The following is a 19,910-nucleotide window of genomic DNA, read 5'->3' as shown; positions in this document are numbered from 1 at the left end:
CCCCTGTGTGGTCCTCCGGTCCCCCCGCTGTGCTGCCGGCTTTCTCCCTCCCCTCTCCTGTCGGCTGCTGTAAGGGATGTGTCACAATAGAGAACCAGGAAGGGGTCGGTAAATATGTAATTTACCAGTTCCTTCCTTTTCTGAATGGACAGAGTCATAGTCAGTGACATTGTAAAAAAAAAAGAAATAAAAATAAAACAATTAAAATACCAAAAAATAAAAACTACCGACACCAGTAGGTGAACTTCCAGGATCGCAAAGGTCACACTTGCAACCGGGCCCTGGCATTCCACCACCATGAGGAGGCCTCAAGAAGGCAGGAAGGGGGCCCACTGCAGAACTTGTGTAAGGGTCCCGCTGCGGGACCGTAATAAAGGGCCCTGCAACGAGAGTAAAGGCTCCAGGATCAGTGGGAAGAGCCCCAGGCTTAAAGAGTAGGGCCCCAGGCCTGGGTTTCTTGCACCGGGGCCCTGAAGGTTCTAGTTACGCCTCTTGGTGGATCCATCACTCCTACTGAGCTATTTTATTCTGCCAGTGGGTAGCCTTTCCCCGCCGGCTGAATACAATGATCAGAGTTGCCGGCTATAACCGGCAGCACTGACCATTCAGAAAAAATCCGACAGGCTGGTTGTACACAAGCTGATCGATTAATTAGTTTGTGTACAACCAGCTAGCCCACACATGGATTGAAAGTCATCCAGTCCCTGCCGAACCTGACGAATTTCGATCCATGTATGGGTGGCGGGCTTTAGAAAACAGCATTATTTAAAGAACACAGGTTGATGCAGCACTGTATTTAATAAAAATGAAAAAAATATTTTTTTAAAAGCAAGCATTGTAAGTACCTGAATTTGACTTGCGTCTCTTGCAATTCCCTATACAGCAGAACTTGCATTCGAAGAGGGCAGCACAAGGAGCTGTTCTGTAGCGCTCGCATGTTAACAAGGAACATGCTGAGTTGAGTGACAGAGAGATACGTTTTTTTAGTAGACATTGGCTGATCATCCTCCTGTTCGGTTTGCAGCAGAACTCCCAAACAGGGGAAATGTTCTAACCCGGATGGGAAACCCCATTGAAGTCTATGGGAATCAAACAGAAAAAATCAAAAGTACCCATTTTAAAGCCTTATATAATAAGTATTTGGCCAAAAAAGGGGTATGGTGGTCTGGGTACTGCCCTGAGGGAAATGTATCAATACATTTTTTTTTTTGTTTTTCTAAAAACGATTGTTTTTTTAGGAGCAGCGATTTTATTTAACAACAATAAAAAATGAAAAATCGCTTTAACCACTTAAGCCCCGGAAGATTTTATACCCTTCCTGACCAGGGCCTATTTTGCGATTCGGCACTGTGTGACTTTAACGGACAATTGCGCAGTCGTGCGACGCTGTACCTAAACTAATTTGACATCCTTTTTTCCTTTCCTTTCTCTTGGTGGTATTTGATCACCTGTGCGATTTTTTGATCATGCGCTATAAACAAAAAAAGAGCGTCAATTTTGCAAAAATAACAATATTTTTCACATTTTTTTATATGAAATTCCCCCCCAAAAAAATGTAAAAATCTAAATTTTTTAACATTTTCGGCCAATTTGTTTTATGCTACATATGTTTGGTAAAAAAAACATCACAAAAAGCGTATTTTGATTGGTTTGCGCAAAAGTTATTGCGTTTACTAACTAAGGGAAAGATTTTTGTCATTTTTGATGGGTTTTTTTAACGCCTAATGGCGGCGATCTGCGATTTTTTTTTGTGGGACTGCGACATTGCGGCGGTCAGATCGGACCCTTGACTGACATTCTTGACACTTTTGGGGTTACCAGTGACATTACTACAGTAATCAGTGCTATACATATGCACTGTTACTGTAAAATTACACTGGCAGTGAAGGGGTTAACTTTTTTTGAGAGGGAGGGGTTATGTGTGTCCCTAGGGGCGTGATTCTAACTGTGATTGGCTGTGGCTTGAGGTGTAGGAACAGTGATCAACGGTCCTACATAGTAGAACCGTATAATCACTATTCCTACACAGGGGAGAATGACAGGCGGCTTGTTTACATTAGCCGCCTGCCTTTCTCCCTCTGCACCGACGATCCCCGAGTGACCAGCGGACATCGGGTCCGCCGGTCACACGCCCGGGGGGTCCGTGACCGCGTGGGAGTGGGAGCGTGCCTCCGGGGGCGCGCACTCGCTCCCTAGACCCTCACAGGCTAGCGACGTAGTACTACGTCGCTTTGCCTGTGAGGGGCTGACTGCCGCAGTAAATAGTCGTGCGGCGGTCGGCAAGCGGTTAAATATAGTGCCTGGGGGTCCCCTTAATGTGCCTGTAAAGTGGTGAGTCTGTAGAATGCATAAAACATGCTACAGCAAAAAATACATTTCTAAAGAAAAAAAACAAGGAAAATCCCATTTAAATGGTCCGTGAATAAAGTTTAAGAAAACTTAAATACCAGCCTGTAAAAAAAAAAAACCTTTACTGTATAAAAAAAACCATAACCCTTGCTTGCACGACCCTATGCTCACAAGCTTGATTACCCAACTCTACAAACAAATGGCAACCACCCTAACCTATAACTTGTTTTTGCAGCAATGAGCACATGGAAGGGCGACACATGTCAAAAACCAACAAAGAAAAATTAACAGCTCACTTACCAACCAGCCTGCAACAAAGCAAATTGTTCTGTCTAACAGTTCAGGCTAAAACCGGAGTTTCGTTTGTGCTCATCAGTGCTGCCTATCAGTGCCAACCAGCGCCCATCAGTGCTGCAAATCAGTGCCCATCAGTGCTGCCAATCAGTGCCTACTCATCAGTGCTGCCTATTAGTACCCTTCAGTGCCTTCTATCAGTGCTGCCCATCAGTGCCAAATATCATTTCAGCCTCATCAGTGCCTCCTCATCAGTGCAGGCTATTAATGCCCTTCAGTGTAGCCTATCAGTGCTGCCTCATCAGTGCCCATCAGTGCTCATCTGTGCTGCCTTTTAGTGACCATCAGTGCAGCCTCATCAGCACACATCAGTGAAGGAGAAAAATTATGCAAAATGTTATAACAGAAATTAAGAAAAAAAAATATATATATTTTTTTCAAAAATGTTTTATTTATTTTTTATTTGTTCAGCAAAAAATAAAAATCCAAGTGGCAAATAAATACCACCAAAACAAAGCTCTATTTGTGTGATAAAAATTTCAGATGGGTACAGTGCTGCATGACTGCGTCATTAAAAAAGCAACAACACTGAAAGCTGAAAATTGGCCTGAGCAGGAAGGGGGTAACAGTGCCCAGTAGGCAAGTGGTTACTCTATCCATTATTATATATGTGCTCCAACTTGCATATATGTGCAAACGTGTGTACACTAAACCCCTGGCTATAATGTAAACTGTTAGATAGGACAATTCAGTTTTGTTGCAGATTGGTAAGTTAGCTGGGAATTTTTCTTTCTTGTTTTTTTATTTCTGAACTCTACTACACATTAAACTCCTCTTCCAGACCCACCAAACTTCTCTACCTAGGGAAATGGGAAACTTTCTTTGGGAAACCTTTGATCTCCCAGAATGAAACACAGAGTGGTTAGCCATAGATACATGCTCTTCCAACTTCTTAGCCCAGAACTTCCTTAGGTGCTCTTCTGGTGGTGCATGGCTCTAACACACATTGCCAAATTTGCACCTGGGGCGTCCACAGATTATTTTAGAAACAGCACACCTGGTTCCCATCTACATATCTGGTGGTATTTGTGGATCCAAGACTTTAAACACATAAGGTCAGTCCTGACCATCTTATTGCCTAGGAACCTATTGGAAACCTTATCACATAGACCTTTACCCAATCTAACCAAACATGAGTGGAAGGGTGTGCTTTTTATAGACAAATCATTGCAAAAGCATGGAAATGAACAATGACATGCTTCAAATAAGTTAAAGAATCATAGGCATTGTCATTTAGGAGAAGATGTCAGCTATTCTGAATAATACCTACTACTTTTTCTTAAAAATCCTGCCCCCTTGGATTGACCACCGTAACCTATCCAGTATGGACTTCTAGCTGCCACATGCATTATTTCCAAAACATGTGATGTGAAAAAGAACAATCATTGGTGGTCAGTGGAGCTTTAAACCTGGCAAAGAAAAACACTACAATCATTGGTGGTTAGTGGCATTTTGCTCTGTGGTGCTTTCCTCTGTGAATGGGTTGAATGTTTGTAAACACTAACAGTGTTTACATTTGTGACCACTGTGATTAGTTCACAGCAATCACAAGGTAGACAGCCCACAGATTGGCTCCGTACATTGTGACTATGCGCTGAGTTGTCCAATGACAGCTTAATCACAGCTATTTATGGCTGTACTGCCCCCCCATATGTGTTGTCTGCAGCACCGTCAATAAACATTGCTCTAGAACAGAGATCTCCAAACTTTGTTACAAAAGGGCCAGTTTACTGTCCTTCAGGGGGGCCGGATTGTGGATACTGGGAGTAGAAATTGTCCTGCATTCAGTTAGAGTAAACAGTGCATCTTTAGCATTAGGAGGGGGAATAGTGCTAAGTCGTTTGTGTCAGTGGGAGAGATATTGCCCCATCGTTGGTCTCAATTGGAAATATAGTGCCCTATTGTTGATGTCAATAACAGGAATTACGCCCCATTTTTGGTGTCAGTGGGAGGAATAGTGTCTTGCACCAGTGGAAAGAAAAGTGCCCTAAAGGGCCAGGTAAAGGCAAGCAAAGGGCCGCATCTGGTCCCTGGGTGGCAGTTTAGAGACCACTGCTCTAGAAAATGGCATCCATCTCTGTTTTTTTTTTTTACAACACAGCAATATTGAGGTAGTTAATGAAAATTGTGCACCGCGTTTCATTTAAACATAGTACTAAAAAAAAAAATGTGGATGTTCTTGTTAAAAAATAAAAATACTGACTCTGCTAACTTTGATCTGGATATTTAGGAATCAATGATCTTGGGGTACAAAAGGATGAGATAAAGCGATTACTTTCCTTGGTGTTGTTCACTTATGCTTGTTCCTAAACATTAGTAGACTTACTTTAAACCTTTATTGGTTTCCTTAAACACTATAATAGCGTGCAAATGCCATTGGACCCCATCCAATCCCATAACTTGGGATCATGGGTGTTGCTTGTATGTTTATTTGTTACCGATCTAATCATTTAGTAAAATTACGACAGATCGTTTTTAAACTTGGTTTTTGGGCCTCTCTTATTTAACAGTTTATTATGAACTTGTCATTTTCATTTTAGCTGAGCACTTTGAATTAAAGATGCAATTAAAGCTTTGGTTTTATAGACTGAAAATTTTATTTATTCACATTTCTGTCTTATTTTCAGCTGGCAGGATCCGCAATAGTAGGTGTTGGCTTGTGGCTTCTATTTACTGGGAATATTAAAGAACTAAGTGAGGGCGATGAAGAGGTGTATTTATTCTTTTTTGTTGGTAAGTGGAACATAATTGTATTTTAACGTTTTAACCATCTGGTACATTGTGTTATATTGTACATCATGCTATTTTCCTATTGTTTGTACATTATGAGATGCAAGATAATCACAGCTACTAAATAGCAGTAAGAATGTCAGAACTGATCAGGCAGTTGAACATTTCTTCTTTTGGGGGCCTTACCTGTTCCATCTTCTTGTGTCATTTTGATTAAAGGTACAAGTGCCCATCCTTGCCCTCCTAAGGCTGGGTTCACACTAGCTGCGGCCGCGGGTCACAGCACAGGACCTTTCTGCAATTCGGACTGCGGCCACCCCGAAGATGTGTGACCTGGCTCCATTGAGAGTGGGCACACTTTCCTGTCATGCAAATTGGATGTGGGGAAACCCTCATGCAATTTGCATCAGTGTGAACCCAGCCTAAGTCACGATATCACTCTGTGTACATGCACACACACTCGTATATGCACACTCTTAACCCATGTTATGCCACATGCAGGTACACACTGTCATGTCAATAGTAAAGTGGTATTAAACCCAATACCAAAAATGAAATATATTGCAGCTTACCAATCATTAGATGTGGTGGCTGCATTTGTTTTTTTTTTTTTCATCTGGCGATCCAGCCCATAACACACCTTCTGTATTAGAGTGTCTCCACTCTGGATGTAAGAGCACAGAAGACAGCAGCATAGTCATTCTGGGGGGAGAGGAGTGTTAGATGTACTAGCAGATTCTGAAGTGGTGCAGCGCTATTCAAATAGCAAAACAGTCCACATCCAAAGAGAGAGAGTTCCAGTGGAAAGCATAGAATCTGTCTTCAATCCCTATGTGAGGACCACCACCGACACCCAATCACACAGCCTCTTACCATATTTCATAGCCCCTGATGATGCCATATGACGACGAAACGTGTAGGGAGGAGTCGATGACGTATGACGCTGGTACATGCTGGGACATGTCGGCCATTTTGTTGGCTTGAAACACAGGATTAATTTACTCAGACAAGCTGGAGATTTACAACTGATATGTGAGTAGATATCTTTTTATAATAAATTGGATTATTACGTCTCCACCATGAGGAGTGTTTTATTTATCTCCACATGATATGTTATGTCTGCGGAGAGGATCGCTAGAGGAATATTGGAGGATTACACTACCACCTTTGCCTGAAGTGAGGGTCTATGATATATGGTAAGAGGCTGTGTGATTGGGTGTCGGTGGGGGTCCTCACATAGGGATTGAAGATGCATTCTATGCTTTCCACTGGGACTCTTTCTCTGGAATTGCACTGTTTTGCTATTTGAATAGCGCTGCACCAATTTTGTACTGTTTCTTGCAGTTTATTTCACAATATTGTGTCAGCTGCTTCTTTGCTATATTTTAATATTGTGTTTTATTACCAGGCGCAGCAGATATATTATATAATTTGTATTGAGCAGGTTCCGATACACTAACAAATTGAAGCCAATTTCCAGCTAACACTTTATAATTAGTTACAGCAAACATTTTTTTTTTCCCTTTTGGGATAAAGGTTTTACATAAGCAGATAAGCAGAAAAGAGAAACACATCGAGCAACAAGCTTTGTGATTAACACAGTATCTGTATATGTATGTGTTAGGGTCCTTTCACACGAGCGCTCCGATCACATCCACCTGTCAGTTTTTTAGGTGGATCTGATCGGATCCTCCATGCATCCCTATGGGGCAGCGGATGTCAGCGGAGACATGTCCGCTGACACCCGCTGCCATCCGCATCCGATCCTGTCCGTGAAATCCGGACGGATGGAAACCCTATTTTCCATCTGTCCAGGGGATCGGATTGGATGGGATCGGATGAGAGCGGACAGGCAGTCCGATTCCCCCATAGAGATGCATCGGGATATGACACCTCCCTCTCCACACACAGAGCGGAGAGGGAGCTGTCACCTTCCTGCTCAGCGGGAATCTGCGTTTATGATCCCCTGCTGAGCAGCACTGATCCGCCTACGGAGGCGGACTGTGTGAAAGAGCCCTTATACATGTAAAAAATCCTTTTTTTAAAATAAACATCCTCTTTAGGAGTGACTGAATACCCCAAGTTTTAAAATGTGGAATTAAATAAAATGATGTTTTTATAAAATGATTGCATTGTGGCACCATTAAAATCCCTTTTTTTTTTTTTTTGCTATTTTTTCAAATATAAATAAATAAAAGCTACTTCTTGTAAGCATCCCTGTCAACTGTGGGTTAAATGGTTTGTCTTATCCTTGTAAACTGATACATCTGGAAGAGGGCTTGTTCTGTTTAAAAATAACAGATTTACTGGTCAGATCACCAAATGAAAATAGAAGAAAGAAAGCCTTAAAAAGAAAACGAATGCAGCCAACACATGGTAAGCATTCAATATCTTGCTTTAGGGTTGAATATTGCTTTAAGTATTCTGGTTGGCTGGCCTTCATTTAAAAGGCTTCCTAGACATTCTCACTGCCCACGATGGAGTCTAGTTCTTATTCTTTAGCGTGTTCTCTAGTTCCTATTTTGACAGTGACGTGTTAACTTAAAGATCTTGATGTGTGTCTAACCTTCTTTGCATTTTATTTTGGGTGTTACATTTCCTCTGAATTTCATCTTGCATTGGAGTACTCTTTTGGATTTTGTTGGGGCTAATTCCCAGCTTTTATATTATCTCAATATAAAAAAACTCTTCTGCTATATAATTGTGTAACCAATTGCAGATATAAATATAGAATTTCAGGCCTTGTTCACAAAGGGGCCGCTGGAAGGGGGGGTTAAGTAGGTGGTGAGCCATGGTTTTATTGACCACCTACGTTAACACCGAAATGCAGTTGCTCTGGCCTGTAACTGTGCAGCAGCAAAAATCAAACTCATGTCACATTTACAGGCGGCACCTCCATAATTTGATGTAGTTCTTGTAAACTTGCATACTGCTAATTTTGATCTAGACATCCAGTCTACAGTGACCTCCAAAGTTAAATAAAAGATAGAAAAACAGTATTTCTCCTGCGCTTGAGTGGTATGCAAGAAGGTATGTGGTCTTTGTTGACACCACCTTAGGTCTTGTCGCCCTCTCAGGACCAAGGGTATCCAAATACACTGAAAAACAACAACAAGAGAAGGGCGCACCGACTTTGTGCATTACCACTAAAATGGTTTAATTAAATCCAAAAAAGCAACATACATTGTACTCACAAACTTATGACAGTTGCACAAATGTAAAGATATTGGACCCAATCACCTCCAAGACAGCCCAGATAATCCTATGGTGCTGGATGATATGATGGTATCCTCATATAGTTGCCTGACATGTTTCGAGGGAGAACCCTCCTCCTCAGAGTCAAAAAATGCTACAAAAATGCTAAAAAAAAACCCTTGTGCAATACTACTAAAAAGGTTTAACAGAATGCAAAAAAGCAACATACATTGAACTCACAAACTTATGATAGTTGCACACATGTAAAGATATTGGACCCAATCACCTCCAAGACAGCCTGGATATTCCTACGGTGCTGGATGACGTGATGGTATCCGCATATAGCTGGCTGACGCGTTTCAAGGTAGAACCCTCTTCCTAGCATTTTTTGGCTCTGAGGAAGAGAGTTCTCCCTCAAAATGTGTCAGCCAGCTATATGCGGATACCATCACGTCATCCAGCACCATAGGAATATTTGGGCTGTCTTGGAGGAGATTGGGTCCAATATTTTTACACGTGTGCAACTATCATAAGTTTGTGAGTACAATGTATGTTGCTTTTTTGCATTCTGTTAAACCTTTTTAGTGGTAATGCACAAAGTTGGTGAGCCCTTCTCTTGTTGTTGTTGTTAACCACTTAAGCCCCGGATTTTGACTTTTTGCACTATAAACAAAAAAAGAGTGTCAATTTTGCAAAAAGAACAATATTTTTCACATGTTTTTATATGAAATTCCCCCCCAAAAAAAGGAAAAATTAAATTTTTAACATTTTTGGCCATTTTTTTTTTTTACCATATGTTTGGTAAAAAAAAATCACAAAAAGCGTATTTTGATTGGTTTGCGCAAAAGTTATTGCGTTTACTAACAAAGGGAAAGATTTTTGTCATTTTTGTTGTTTTTTTTTAACGCGTAATGGTGGCGATCTGCGATTTTTTTTTTGCGGGACTGCGACATTGCGGGGGACAGATCGGACCCTTGACTGACATTTTTGACACTTTTGGGGTTACCAGTGACATTTCTACAGTAATCAGTGCTATACATATGCACTGTTACTGTAAAATTACACTGGTAGTGAAGGGGTTCAATTTTTTTGAGAGGGAGGGGTTATGTGTGTCCCTAGGGGCGTGATTCTAACTATGATTGGCTGTGGCTTGAGGTGTATGAACAGTGATCAACGGTCCTACATAGTAGAACCGTATGATCACTATTCATACACAGGGGAGAATGACAGGCGGCTTGTTTACATTAGCCGCCTGCCTTTCTCCCTTCACGGCGGACGATCGCGAGTGACCGGCGGACATCGGGTCCGCCGGTCACACGCGCAGACTCGTTCGTGAACGAACCGGGGCGAGAGCGCGCCTTCGGGGGCGCGCGCTCGCCCGCTATTGGCTCCCAGGCTAGTGACGTATATATACGTCACTTTGCCTGGCCGGGGCTGACCGCCGCAGTGACTAGTCGTGCGGCCGTCGGCAACCGGTTAAAGAAAAGTTCCCCTTACACAAATAGGATCAAACTGTCAACAAGAACTGATTTTCATGTATAACTATTTTCTCTTAGTACCGGTTCACACTAACGCGGCACTACTTTGGGGGTGACCTGTGAAGTCGCGTGCACCGCGACTTCGGCGCGACTTGCACGAACTTTATATAATGAATGTCAATGCAAGTTGCTCCGATGTCGCCCCAAAGTAGTACAGAAACTACTTTCTAAGTCGGAGTGACTTGAGTCGCTCCTATTAGAACGGTTCCCGTAGCAGTGCATGGACCGCGACTTGTCAGGCTAACCAGTCGCCTGACAAGTCGCGGTAGTGTGAATGGGCACTTATTACAGTTTGATCCTACATTTATATTTTTATCGCAGAGTGATAATTACTACACGTCCTGAAATGTTCTGATTTTAAGATTGGATTGCAATAGCCTGGTAGTTTAGTAAGATGTTATATTGCACTAAGAAAGGCTCGGGACTTGTAGGGTGAGTACAAGGAGGGGTGGTTCCAGACTTCACAAGGGAGGAATTGTCAGCACACTTGTTATTTCCACCTGCAATGCTGTTAATGGCATTAGCAGAGTTTGGCTCGTAGGCCAGTTTTTGTAAACAGTGAAATGAAGCCAGCGGAAACACTTTCCCCAAGTAGAGCAGCTTTGTTATTGTGCTTGAATCTGCATGCTTAGTTTGTATTTCGCAGTTTGTTGATCCAGTAATATCTACCTTAGATGGCTGCACTATGATCAACGATGTCAGAAAAGATGAATTCAAGGCAGAAAACAGGACGGAGGCTGGTGCCGATCTGACAAGTCCCAGAGATATAGTTGTTTCTACTTTCTCTCTATTTATCACAGTGGTTTTCACCCATTATTAACTACTTCTGAACCGGCAGGTTTTACCCCCTTAATGACCAGGCTATGTTTTGGGATTCTGCACTGCGTTATTTTAACTGACAATTGTGTGTTCATGCAACGCTGTTCCCAAATACAATTTATGTCCTTTTATTACCACAAATAGAGCTTTCTTTTGATGGTATTTGATCACCTGTGCGATTTTTATTTTTTGCGCTATAAAAAGAGCATCAATTCTGAAAAAAAAAAAAAATATATATTTCACTTTCTGCTAAATAACATTCCCAATAAGAAAAATGTAAAAATCTATTTTTTTTAAATCATTTTAGGCCAATTTGTTTTCTGCTACATATTTTTGGTAAAAAAAATCCCAATAAGTGTATATTCATTGGTTTGTGCAAAAGTTATCGCATCTACAAACTATGGGAAAGATTTGTCATTTTTATTTATTTATTTTTTACTGGTAATGGTGGCGACCAGCGATTTTTAGTGGGACTGCGACATTGCGGCAGACAGATGACATTTTTGACACTTTTGGGGGGGACCAGTGACATTACTACAGTAATCAGTGCTAAAAATATGCGCTGTTACTGTACTAATGACACTGGCAGAGAAGGGGTTAACACCAGGGGCGATCAAAGGGTTAAATGTGTCCCTAAGGTGGGTTCTTTCCAACTGTGTGGGGGATGGGCTTAGGAATGAACACAGGGACCTGTGTTCCTAAATAGAAGGAACACAGTAGCCCTGTGTTTATTGCTGACAGAACAGTGGTCTGCCATGTTTACAATGGCAGACCGCCATTCTGTCTCCATGGGGAACCCGGGGGCAATCGCGGCTGCCTGCCCCGCAGATCAGTTTCCCCTATGGCGAATTGGCACGGGCGCGCGCCCCCACGAGCGCTCCCACGAAACGGCGTATGGGTACATTGTTTTGTGGGAACCTGCCAACGTGCTGCAGTAAAATCTGTTCTTTAATGGGAAAATGCTTTACTGTACCATTCATCCTATCTATCGATCATTAAATGTAGATTCACTCTGAATTTTTTTTTTTACTTTGCACAATATTCAAACCATTAACTGGTTTAAGCCTCATTCACTCCGAGTCAGCATTTTCCATAAGCCAAAAATCCAAACCAAGAAAAAAACACATTCTCCACTTTAAAGTGGTTGTAAAGTCTCTTTTGTTGTATTAAAATAACAAACATGTTATAGTTACCTCCTCTGTGCAGTGGATTTGCACAGAGCTGCCCAGATCCTCCTCTTCTGGGGTCCCTCTTCGGCTCTCCTGGCCTCTCCCTCCTGTTGGGTGCCGACACAGCAAGGAGCTTGCTATGGGGGCACCCGAGCTGAGCTGCAGCTCCGTGTATCCATTCAGACACAGAGCTGCCATTCGGCCCTGCCCCCTCTCTCTCCTGATTGGCTAACTGAGTTTGATTGACAGCAGCGAGAGTCAATGGCACCACTGCTGTGTCTCAGCCAATCAGGAGAGAGAGTCCCTGGATGGCTGAGGCAAGAGAGGGGGCTCAGGTAAGTATTAGGGGCAGGGCCGGCCCTACCATGGGTCCCTCTGGGTCCATTGGACCCAGGCAGGACTTGGAGAGGGGCAGCACATTTTTTTCAGCAGTTTTGTGTGTCATCAGTTTGTGGCGTGTTACGGGAGGCATTTCCCCATCTCATACTGCTGCCCGTAGTGCAAACTGATGAGTATGAGGAGGCAGAGTGTCTCTTCCTGGGAACTTCCCTCTCGTGATCGTGGTGTGTGCAATGACATCAGACATCAGTGCACCCCATCTCATGCAGGGCAGGCTGAATCTTCTAGGGCGGTGGGCACTGCAGACACAGGAGTGACAGGAGGACTGAGGACAGACTGTGGGTGTTTGGTGGACTGGTCCAGTAGTAAGTTATGGAAGAAGATAACAGTATATATAATATTTTCTAAAGGTTATATTTATATAAAATAATGGATGTGGGGCCTTTTGTTGGGCGTGATTTTTTTTGGGGGGGGGGGCAGCATTTTTTTCTCTTGGACCCAGGCAGCAGAATGTCTTGGGCCAGCCCTGATTAGGGGGGCTGAGGGGGGGGGGGGCTGCTGCACACAGGAGGTTTTTTTATCTTAATGCATATATTGCATTAAGATAAAAAAAAACCTTCTGACTTTACAACCCCTTTAAGGCTTGTGTAACGTGAATGGGCCCATTATCTGTGCATCTCAACTTCCAGGTGCTGTGTGCAGGCAGCCTATATTAGGATGCAGCGGCCATACAGACATAGCAGCTAGGCTTCTTTTTTCAGCGGGAACGTGGGGGAACGCAGTATGTATACAGTATGTAATGGCAAGGGGTGCTGGGGTATCCTGGAGGATCTATTGATGCTGGCTGCTTGGGGATCTATTGTTGTTGGAGGAAATCTATTTTTCGAGGTGGTCTATTGTTGCTGGGGAGGTCTATTCTTGCTGGTGGGGAATTTTTTGCGGCTGTGGGTAGCATATGTTGTTGGGGGGTATAGGAAGGGGTCTATTATTTCTGGCTGCTGGATAGTATATTGATGCTGGCTACTGGGAGATTTGTTGTTGCTGCCAGGGGTCTTTTGTTTCTGGGGTTATATTTTGTTGCAGGCATCAATTGTTGCCGGGGGGATCTGTTGTTGCTGGGGGGTATTGCTTTTCTTGTTTTCATAAACATTCCATACAAATTACTTAGCACCACAAAATGATATTTGGTTCTGTATTTTCTAAATGAGGCAGTGCTGGAAGGTGAGTAGGGGGTGGAACGAAGGGATGGTGCTCTGAGGTGGGTAGGGTACAAGACGTGACTCAGAAGCGGGGAGTTCCGGCACCTATTCTCTGACAATAAAAGCCCTAAAATATGACATAGTCCAATGGGTGCTGGGGAGCAGCCCTGAACGCTTTCGCTGGGGCTTCCCTCCTACACCTAATAACAGGAAACCCTGCCTAAGGCTTCAGATGATACATCATGCATCCGGTAAATGAAAAATTTCGACATAGCACCACTATCTTAGCATGATTATATCTTACGTTGGTAAAAAAAAGGTGTATCTCTGCGCTGTGGTGGGGCGGCAGCTGGCACAGATAAGTAATATACCAAACTCCTCCGGGCACTCCGGTTTCCTCCCACACTCCAAAGACATGCTGGTAGGTTAACCACTTGCCTACAGTGCACTTTCACCCCCTTCCTGCCCAGACCGATTTTCAGCTTTCAGCGCTCTCACACTTTGACTGAGAATTACTCAGTTATGCAACACTGTACCCATACAAAAATTGTGTCCTTTTTTCACACAAATAGAGCTTTCTTTTGATGGTATTTGATCAATACTGGGTTTTTTATTTTTTGTGCTATAAATAAAAAAAGACTGAAAATATCGTGAAAAAAACGCATTTTTCTTTGTTTCTGTCATAAAATTTTGCAAATTAGTCATTTTTCTTCACAAATTTTGGCCAAAATTTATACTGCTACTTATCTTTGGTAAAAATAACCCAAGTAAGTGTATATTATTTGGTCTTTGTGAAAGTTATAGAGTCCACAAGCTATGGTGCGAATCATTGAAAATTGATCACACTTGATCACACCTGATGTACTGAAGGCCTATCTCATTTCTTGAGACACTAAAAAGGCAGGAAAGTACAAATACCCCCCAAATGACCCCTTTTTGGAAAGTAGACATTCCAAGGTATTTAATAAGGGGCATGGTGAGTTTTTTGAAGTTGTATTTTTTTCCCACAATGCTTTGCAAAATGAAGATTTTTTTTTTTTTTTACAAATTGCCGTATTAACAGGTTATTTCTCTCACACAGCACATGTATACTTGCAACTACACCCCAAAACACATTCTACTACTCCTCCTGAGTATGGCGATACCATATGTGTGAGACTTTTTCACAGCCTGGCCACATACAGAGGCCTAACATCCAAGTAGCAGCGTCCGGCATTCTAGGAGCACAAATTACACATATAATTTCCTGACAACCTATCGCACTTTTGAAGGCCCTGGAGCACCAGGACAATGGAAACCCCCATAAAATGACCCCATTTTGGAAAGCAAACAGCCCAACTTATAATTTTTGAGGCATAATGAGTCTTTTGAATGTCATTTTTTTCCACAAGTTTTTGGAAAATGTGGAAAGAAAATGAAAACACATTTTTTTTTACACAAAGCTGTTCATTTATGCAATATTTCTAACACATAGCATGTACATAGCAAAAATTGCACCCCAAAATACATTCTGCTATTCCTCCTGAGTATGGCGATACCACATGTGTAACACTTTTTCACAGCCTGGCCACATACATAGGCCTAACATCCAAGTAGCGCTTTACACAAAGTTGTCCATTTATCCACTTTAAGACTGGGCCTATTTTTGACACTTGGTGTTTACAAGCTAAAATCATTTTTTTTGCTAGAAAACTACTTGGAACCCCCAAACATTATATATTTTTTTTTAGCAGAGACCCTAGAGAATAAAATGGAGATCGTTGCAATATTTTTTATCACACCATATTTGCGCAGCAGTCTTCCATTTTTTTGAAAAAAATTCACTTTTTTGAACTAAAAAATAAGAAAACAGTAAATTTAGCCCAATTATTTTCCATAATGTGAAAGATAATGTTACGCCGAGTAATTAGATACCCAACATGTCATGCTTCAAAATTGTGCATGCTCACAGAATGGCGCCAAACATTGGTACTTAAAAATCCCCATAGGCAACATTTTATTCAGTATTTAGCTTTTAATGGCCGACGCATATAGTCGTTAGGCGGTCAGTAAGTGATTGCATGTATATGGCAAACAGGTGAAGATGACTGATGGGGTGACAGGTGACAATGACTGATGGGGTGAAAGGGGACGATGACTGATGGGGTGACAGGTGACGATGACTGATGGGGTGATAGGTGACGATGATTGATGAGGTGACAGATGACAATCACTGACGGAGTGACATGTGACGATCACTGATGGGGTGTCAAGTGACGATGATTGATAGGGTGACAGATGACGATGACTGATGGGGTGACAGGTGACGATGACTGATGGGGTGACAGGTGACGGTGATTGATGGGGTGACCGGTGACGGGCAATGGTCACTGATGGGTGACAGGTGACGGGCGATGGTGCACGGCGGTACTGATGGCAGTCTCTGGTGACCGGTGAACTTTAGGCTATGTTCACATGTGAGTGTAGCGATCGCGGGCAGAATCACTGCGATTCTGCCCACGATCCAGAAATCATTGCAAATCGCGGGGCGCCTGTGCGTTGCCCGTGATTTGCAATAGCACCCCAAACGCTGTGCGATGTTGCTGCGATTTCCGCCTGCCGAATCGCGGTAACATCACGCAAACAACGCATGACGCCCCAAAGAAACTCTTGTACCTTTTTTGGGCGTCATGCGTTGTTTGCGCGATTCGGCAGGCGGAAATGGCGGCAACATCGCACAACGTTTGGGGTGCTATTGCAAATCACGGGCAACGCACAGGCGTCCCGCGATTTGCAATGATTTCCGGATCGCGGGCAGAATCGCTGTGATTCTGCCCGCGATCGCTGCGCTCACATGTGAACGTTATGGGTGTCAATTTCTGGGCACTGATGAGGTGACTGTTGGGTGACAGGTGACATTGGGGGGGGGCTGAGGACTGTGTGACATTTATTAGTGTGATTTTACTTTTTACAGGTACACAGAGCAGTAACTCACTGTTTCTAGCTCTTCTCCCCTCACACTGGAAACTGTATGAGGGGAGAAGAGCTAGTAACAGTGAGTTACTGCTCTTTGTTTACATTTTGTGATCGGCTGTGAATGGATTCACAGCCGATCACATAGTAAACAGTCACTGTCAGTGACTGTTTACTACCGCCGGTGATAGCTGTGTTCCTACGGAACACAGCGCCACCGACATGACCGCGCTGCGAGCTCCCGATCGCGCATGCGCGGTCATCTTGTGGGCGCCTTCATTGTGATCGGCTGTGTCATTGGAACACAGCCGATCACGTGGGAAACAGCCACGCCCATTGGCTGTTTCCCCTCTGCCGGTGACGGGGGGTGTCCCGAGGACACCCCGACACCGGCAGTGCAGGGCGGCGCGCACGCGATCGCGCGCCTGCCCTGCTTAAAGTGCCGCCGTCATATGACGGCGGCCCAGGATAATGGTCGCTCCGCCGTCATATGACGGCGGGCGGGCGGCAAGTGGTTAACTGGATCCTGTATAAAAAAAAAATAAATAAATTGGCCCTACTGTGTATGTATGCGAGTTAGGGAACTTAGATTGTAAGCTCCTTGAGGGCAGGGACTGATATGAATGTGTAATGCATATGTAAAGCGCTGCGTAAATTGGCAGCGCTTTATAAGTACCTGAAATAAATAAATAAATAAACTTAAAAATAATCTTAAGAAAAAGTGTGTAGTGCCAAAAGTAAATGAACAGCAATAAAATGTGAATACTGTGTTATAAATGCACAACACATTGAAATAAAGTCCAAAAAAGTGCTAAAGTGAAATACATGTATATATAAGTCCAATCTTGAAAATCAAAACAGAACATCATAAAAAAACAATATAGTAAAAATTATACATTTGAATGCACAGTCCCATGATAGGATCAGCAATATAAACTTATTGGTGAACGCACAAAGTTCAGTGCAAAGATGTGCACAAAAAATTGGTGGTGATGGTGACTTGAAAAGTGAAGAAGTGATCCAGTACAATATTCCAGAATCAACAACCACACCCCTGGGAAATGGACACTCACCAGAAAAGCGGGCTGCCGTTACAGCAGCAAACATGCACTCAGTGTAAATCCGCCATCTGTTGTGGGGAAGGCTTTTCAGCAGCTCACACCATCCAGATGTAGCTGCAGTAAACCAAGCTCACCGGGAGCCAGATGAGGTTTCCATAGTGTAGTATTTATTGGATTTGTATGTTAAAAGCCAAAATAAAATGAATCATTAAACCATTTGACAAAGGGTGCCATTACCGACCTGGTATGAGACAGTGGCCTGATGTCAGCATGTCTCCTCCCTGACATGTTTAGTCCAATAGGACATTATCACCCCTTGATAACGGGCACACAGGATTATTAAACAGACCTGACAGATTGGTATAAAGTGGCTTAACAACCACTTTAAAAGGGAAGTTGAGATTCCAGGGGGGGGGGGGGCACTTGCCCCTCCTTGCAGAAGCCTGTGATTGCCTATATGTAAAATGGCTCTAAAGTGATTGGCTACCTTGGCACTGCATTGAGATAAATTATCAGTGACCTGAGGAACCGCATCTTCTGAATAATTGCCTGCCCACTCGCCCTGTAAGTGTTTGATTGTCACAGCTTTATTGGCAGTTTTTGACCTTGCAAGCATTAAATGTTACCTTAATGGGCTATGCCTTTAAGTGAAAGTTGGGTCAGTCTGATGTCTATCCGGGCACTCATAATAAACACAGGCCTTTAAGACTAGGTCAAGTTTAAGCTCAAGAGTGCTTACAGTATAACTGTAACTGGCAGCGGTTAAGTGTTCTTTTTCGGAAATGACTTATGTTGGAAATTGTCCTTGGTCTTGCCAACTTGCCAACTTATGGTCTTTCCCTTTCCAACTTAATATGGCTCATCTTTGGGCTAGGTTACTGGTTAATTGAGTTGTGGCTATAAGCCTGTGCTCCTTAGCAGTCATGTAATGCACATTCACAGTATAGGCAGGAAAAATATTCACTATTATAGTTCAACATCCATGTATGGTATGTCAAAGTTTATAGACAAGTCTGTCAAAATAGTATCTAGTGAGCCTCCTGCAGATCCATAAATAACAGTGCATACAGTAATCAAATCAGTTCAGATGCTTACATGACGTACTGTCACTGTCAGATGAATTGAGCATATATTGAATCTTACCACCACCATACAACAATCTGCAGATAAAGAAATTGCAGAAAGCGGGACCTGAGAGTGGGTCCCCTACTACTAAAATACATGTATCCTTAATTCGCTTCACCACCGTATAGCGGCTTCCTCAGAAGCGCTTGTCATAATTAAATTCCATTAAGCCCATATTAAATAGGTAACAATGATTACAAGGATTTTGGCGCAAAACTGGGAGTACTGAGGGGCCCAACTGGTTCTGATAATAGTCAAAGGGTTGGACACAGTCTATATAGAGACCATAAGTGAAAAGTCCATAAATAAGCTCACTTGGAAGGCAGCTCATTGTACAAGCAAGAGGGGACTTGGAGGTAACTAAGGAGAAAACACATATTAAGTGTAGCATATATGGGCTTTATTAGAACACAGTAAAAGTTAATCACAAAGGTGTAAGCATCAAAGGCATGTAGTATATGTAGTTGGCACTGCAACAAATCATCCCTGTCTGTGGAGCGACCGATCAGGCCGCTTGTGGCTGTGGCTCGTGGGGATGCTGTCGGTGGATGCTGGCACTTCGCGAGGCCGTGGAATGCACGGGCGACTCCTCCTGACATCACTTCTCGAATGTGAAGGGATACTGCAGGCAACGCATTTGCGGAGCATGCACTCCTTCTTCAGGCCTGCACTTAGTATGGCGCTTGTGTTTTCTCCATATTAAATAGGTAGACTAACATGTTCTCCACCTACTTACCCTATCTATTTCGGAAAAAAAACAAATGATAAAATCCGAAGTCATTTAGACCATATGTGCCCAGCTTGAATGCAAACCCTGACGTTATTATCTAGTTTCAATTGCATTTGTGCCTAGTTAACCAGTATATAAGTTATATACTATTAGTTTAGTGCGGCCAGAAAGGGAGAAGCAAAAGTGAAATGACTACAATACCACAGTTAAAGTGGTTGTAAAGTGGTTGTAAGGGCTGAAGGTAAAAAAAACGTCTGTGTGCTGCTTGGGAGCGAGCACACACCAGGACCCCCATAGCAAGCAGCTTGCTGTTGGGGACCCTGGTCAAGGAGAAGGAGCCAGGAGCTCTG

At 43.0% G+C, this 19,910-nt stretch overlaps 1 protein-coding gene across 2 annotated transcripts in view; it reads left to right on the top strand.

Moving 5' to 3' along the window:
- Nucleotides 1-19,910, top strand: part of TSPAN2 (tetraspanin 2) — a 267,748-nt gene that overhangs the window by 84,321 nt on the left and 163,517 nt on the right. The window contains exon 2 of one of the 2 annotated variants that reach the window (XM_082247207.1): nt 5,331-5,436. The exons of the other annotated variant lie outside the window; for it this stretch is intronic. Within the exon in view, the coding sequence (XP_082103333.1) occupies nt 5,331-5,436 (106 nt within the window). The remainder of the gene's footprint in view (nt 1-5,330; nt 5,437-19,910) is intronic. 2 annotated transcript variants of the gene reach the window in all.

Source organism: Pelophylax lessonae (assembly GCF_965119305.1).
Source record: "Pelophylax lessonae genome assembly, chromosome: 2".
Classification (NCBI taxonomy): Eukaryota; Metazoa; Chordata; class Amphibia; order Anura; family Ranidae; genus Pelophylax; species Pelophylax lessonae.
Note: the sequence above shows the minus strand (reverse complement) of the source record. Positions and strands in the feature narration are given on the sequence as shown.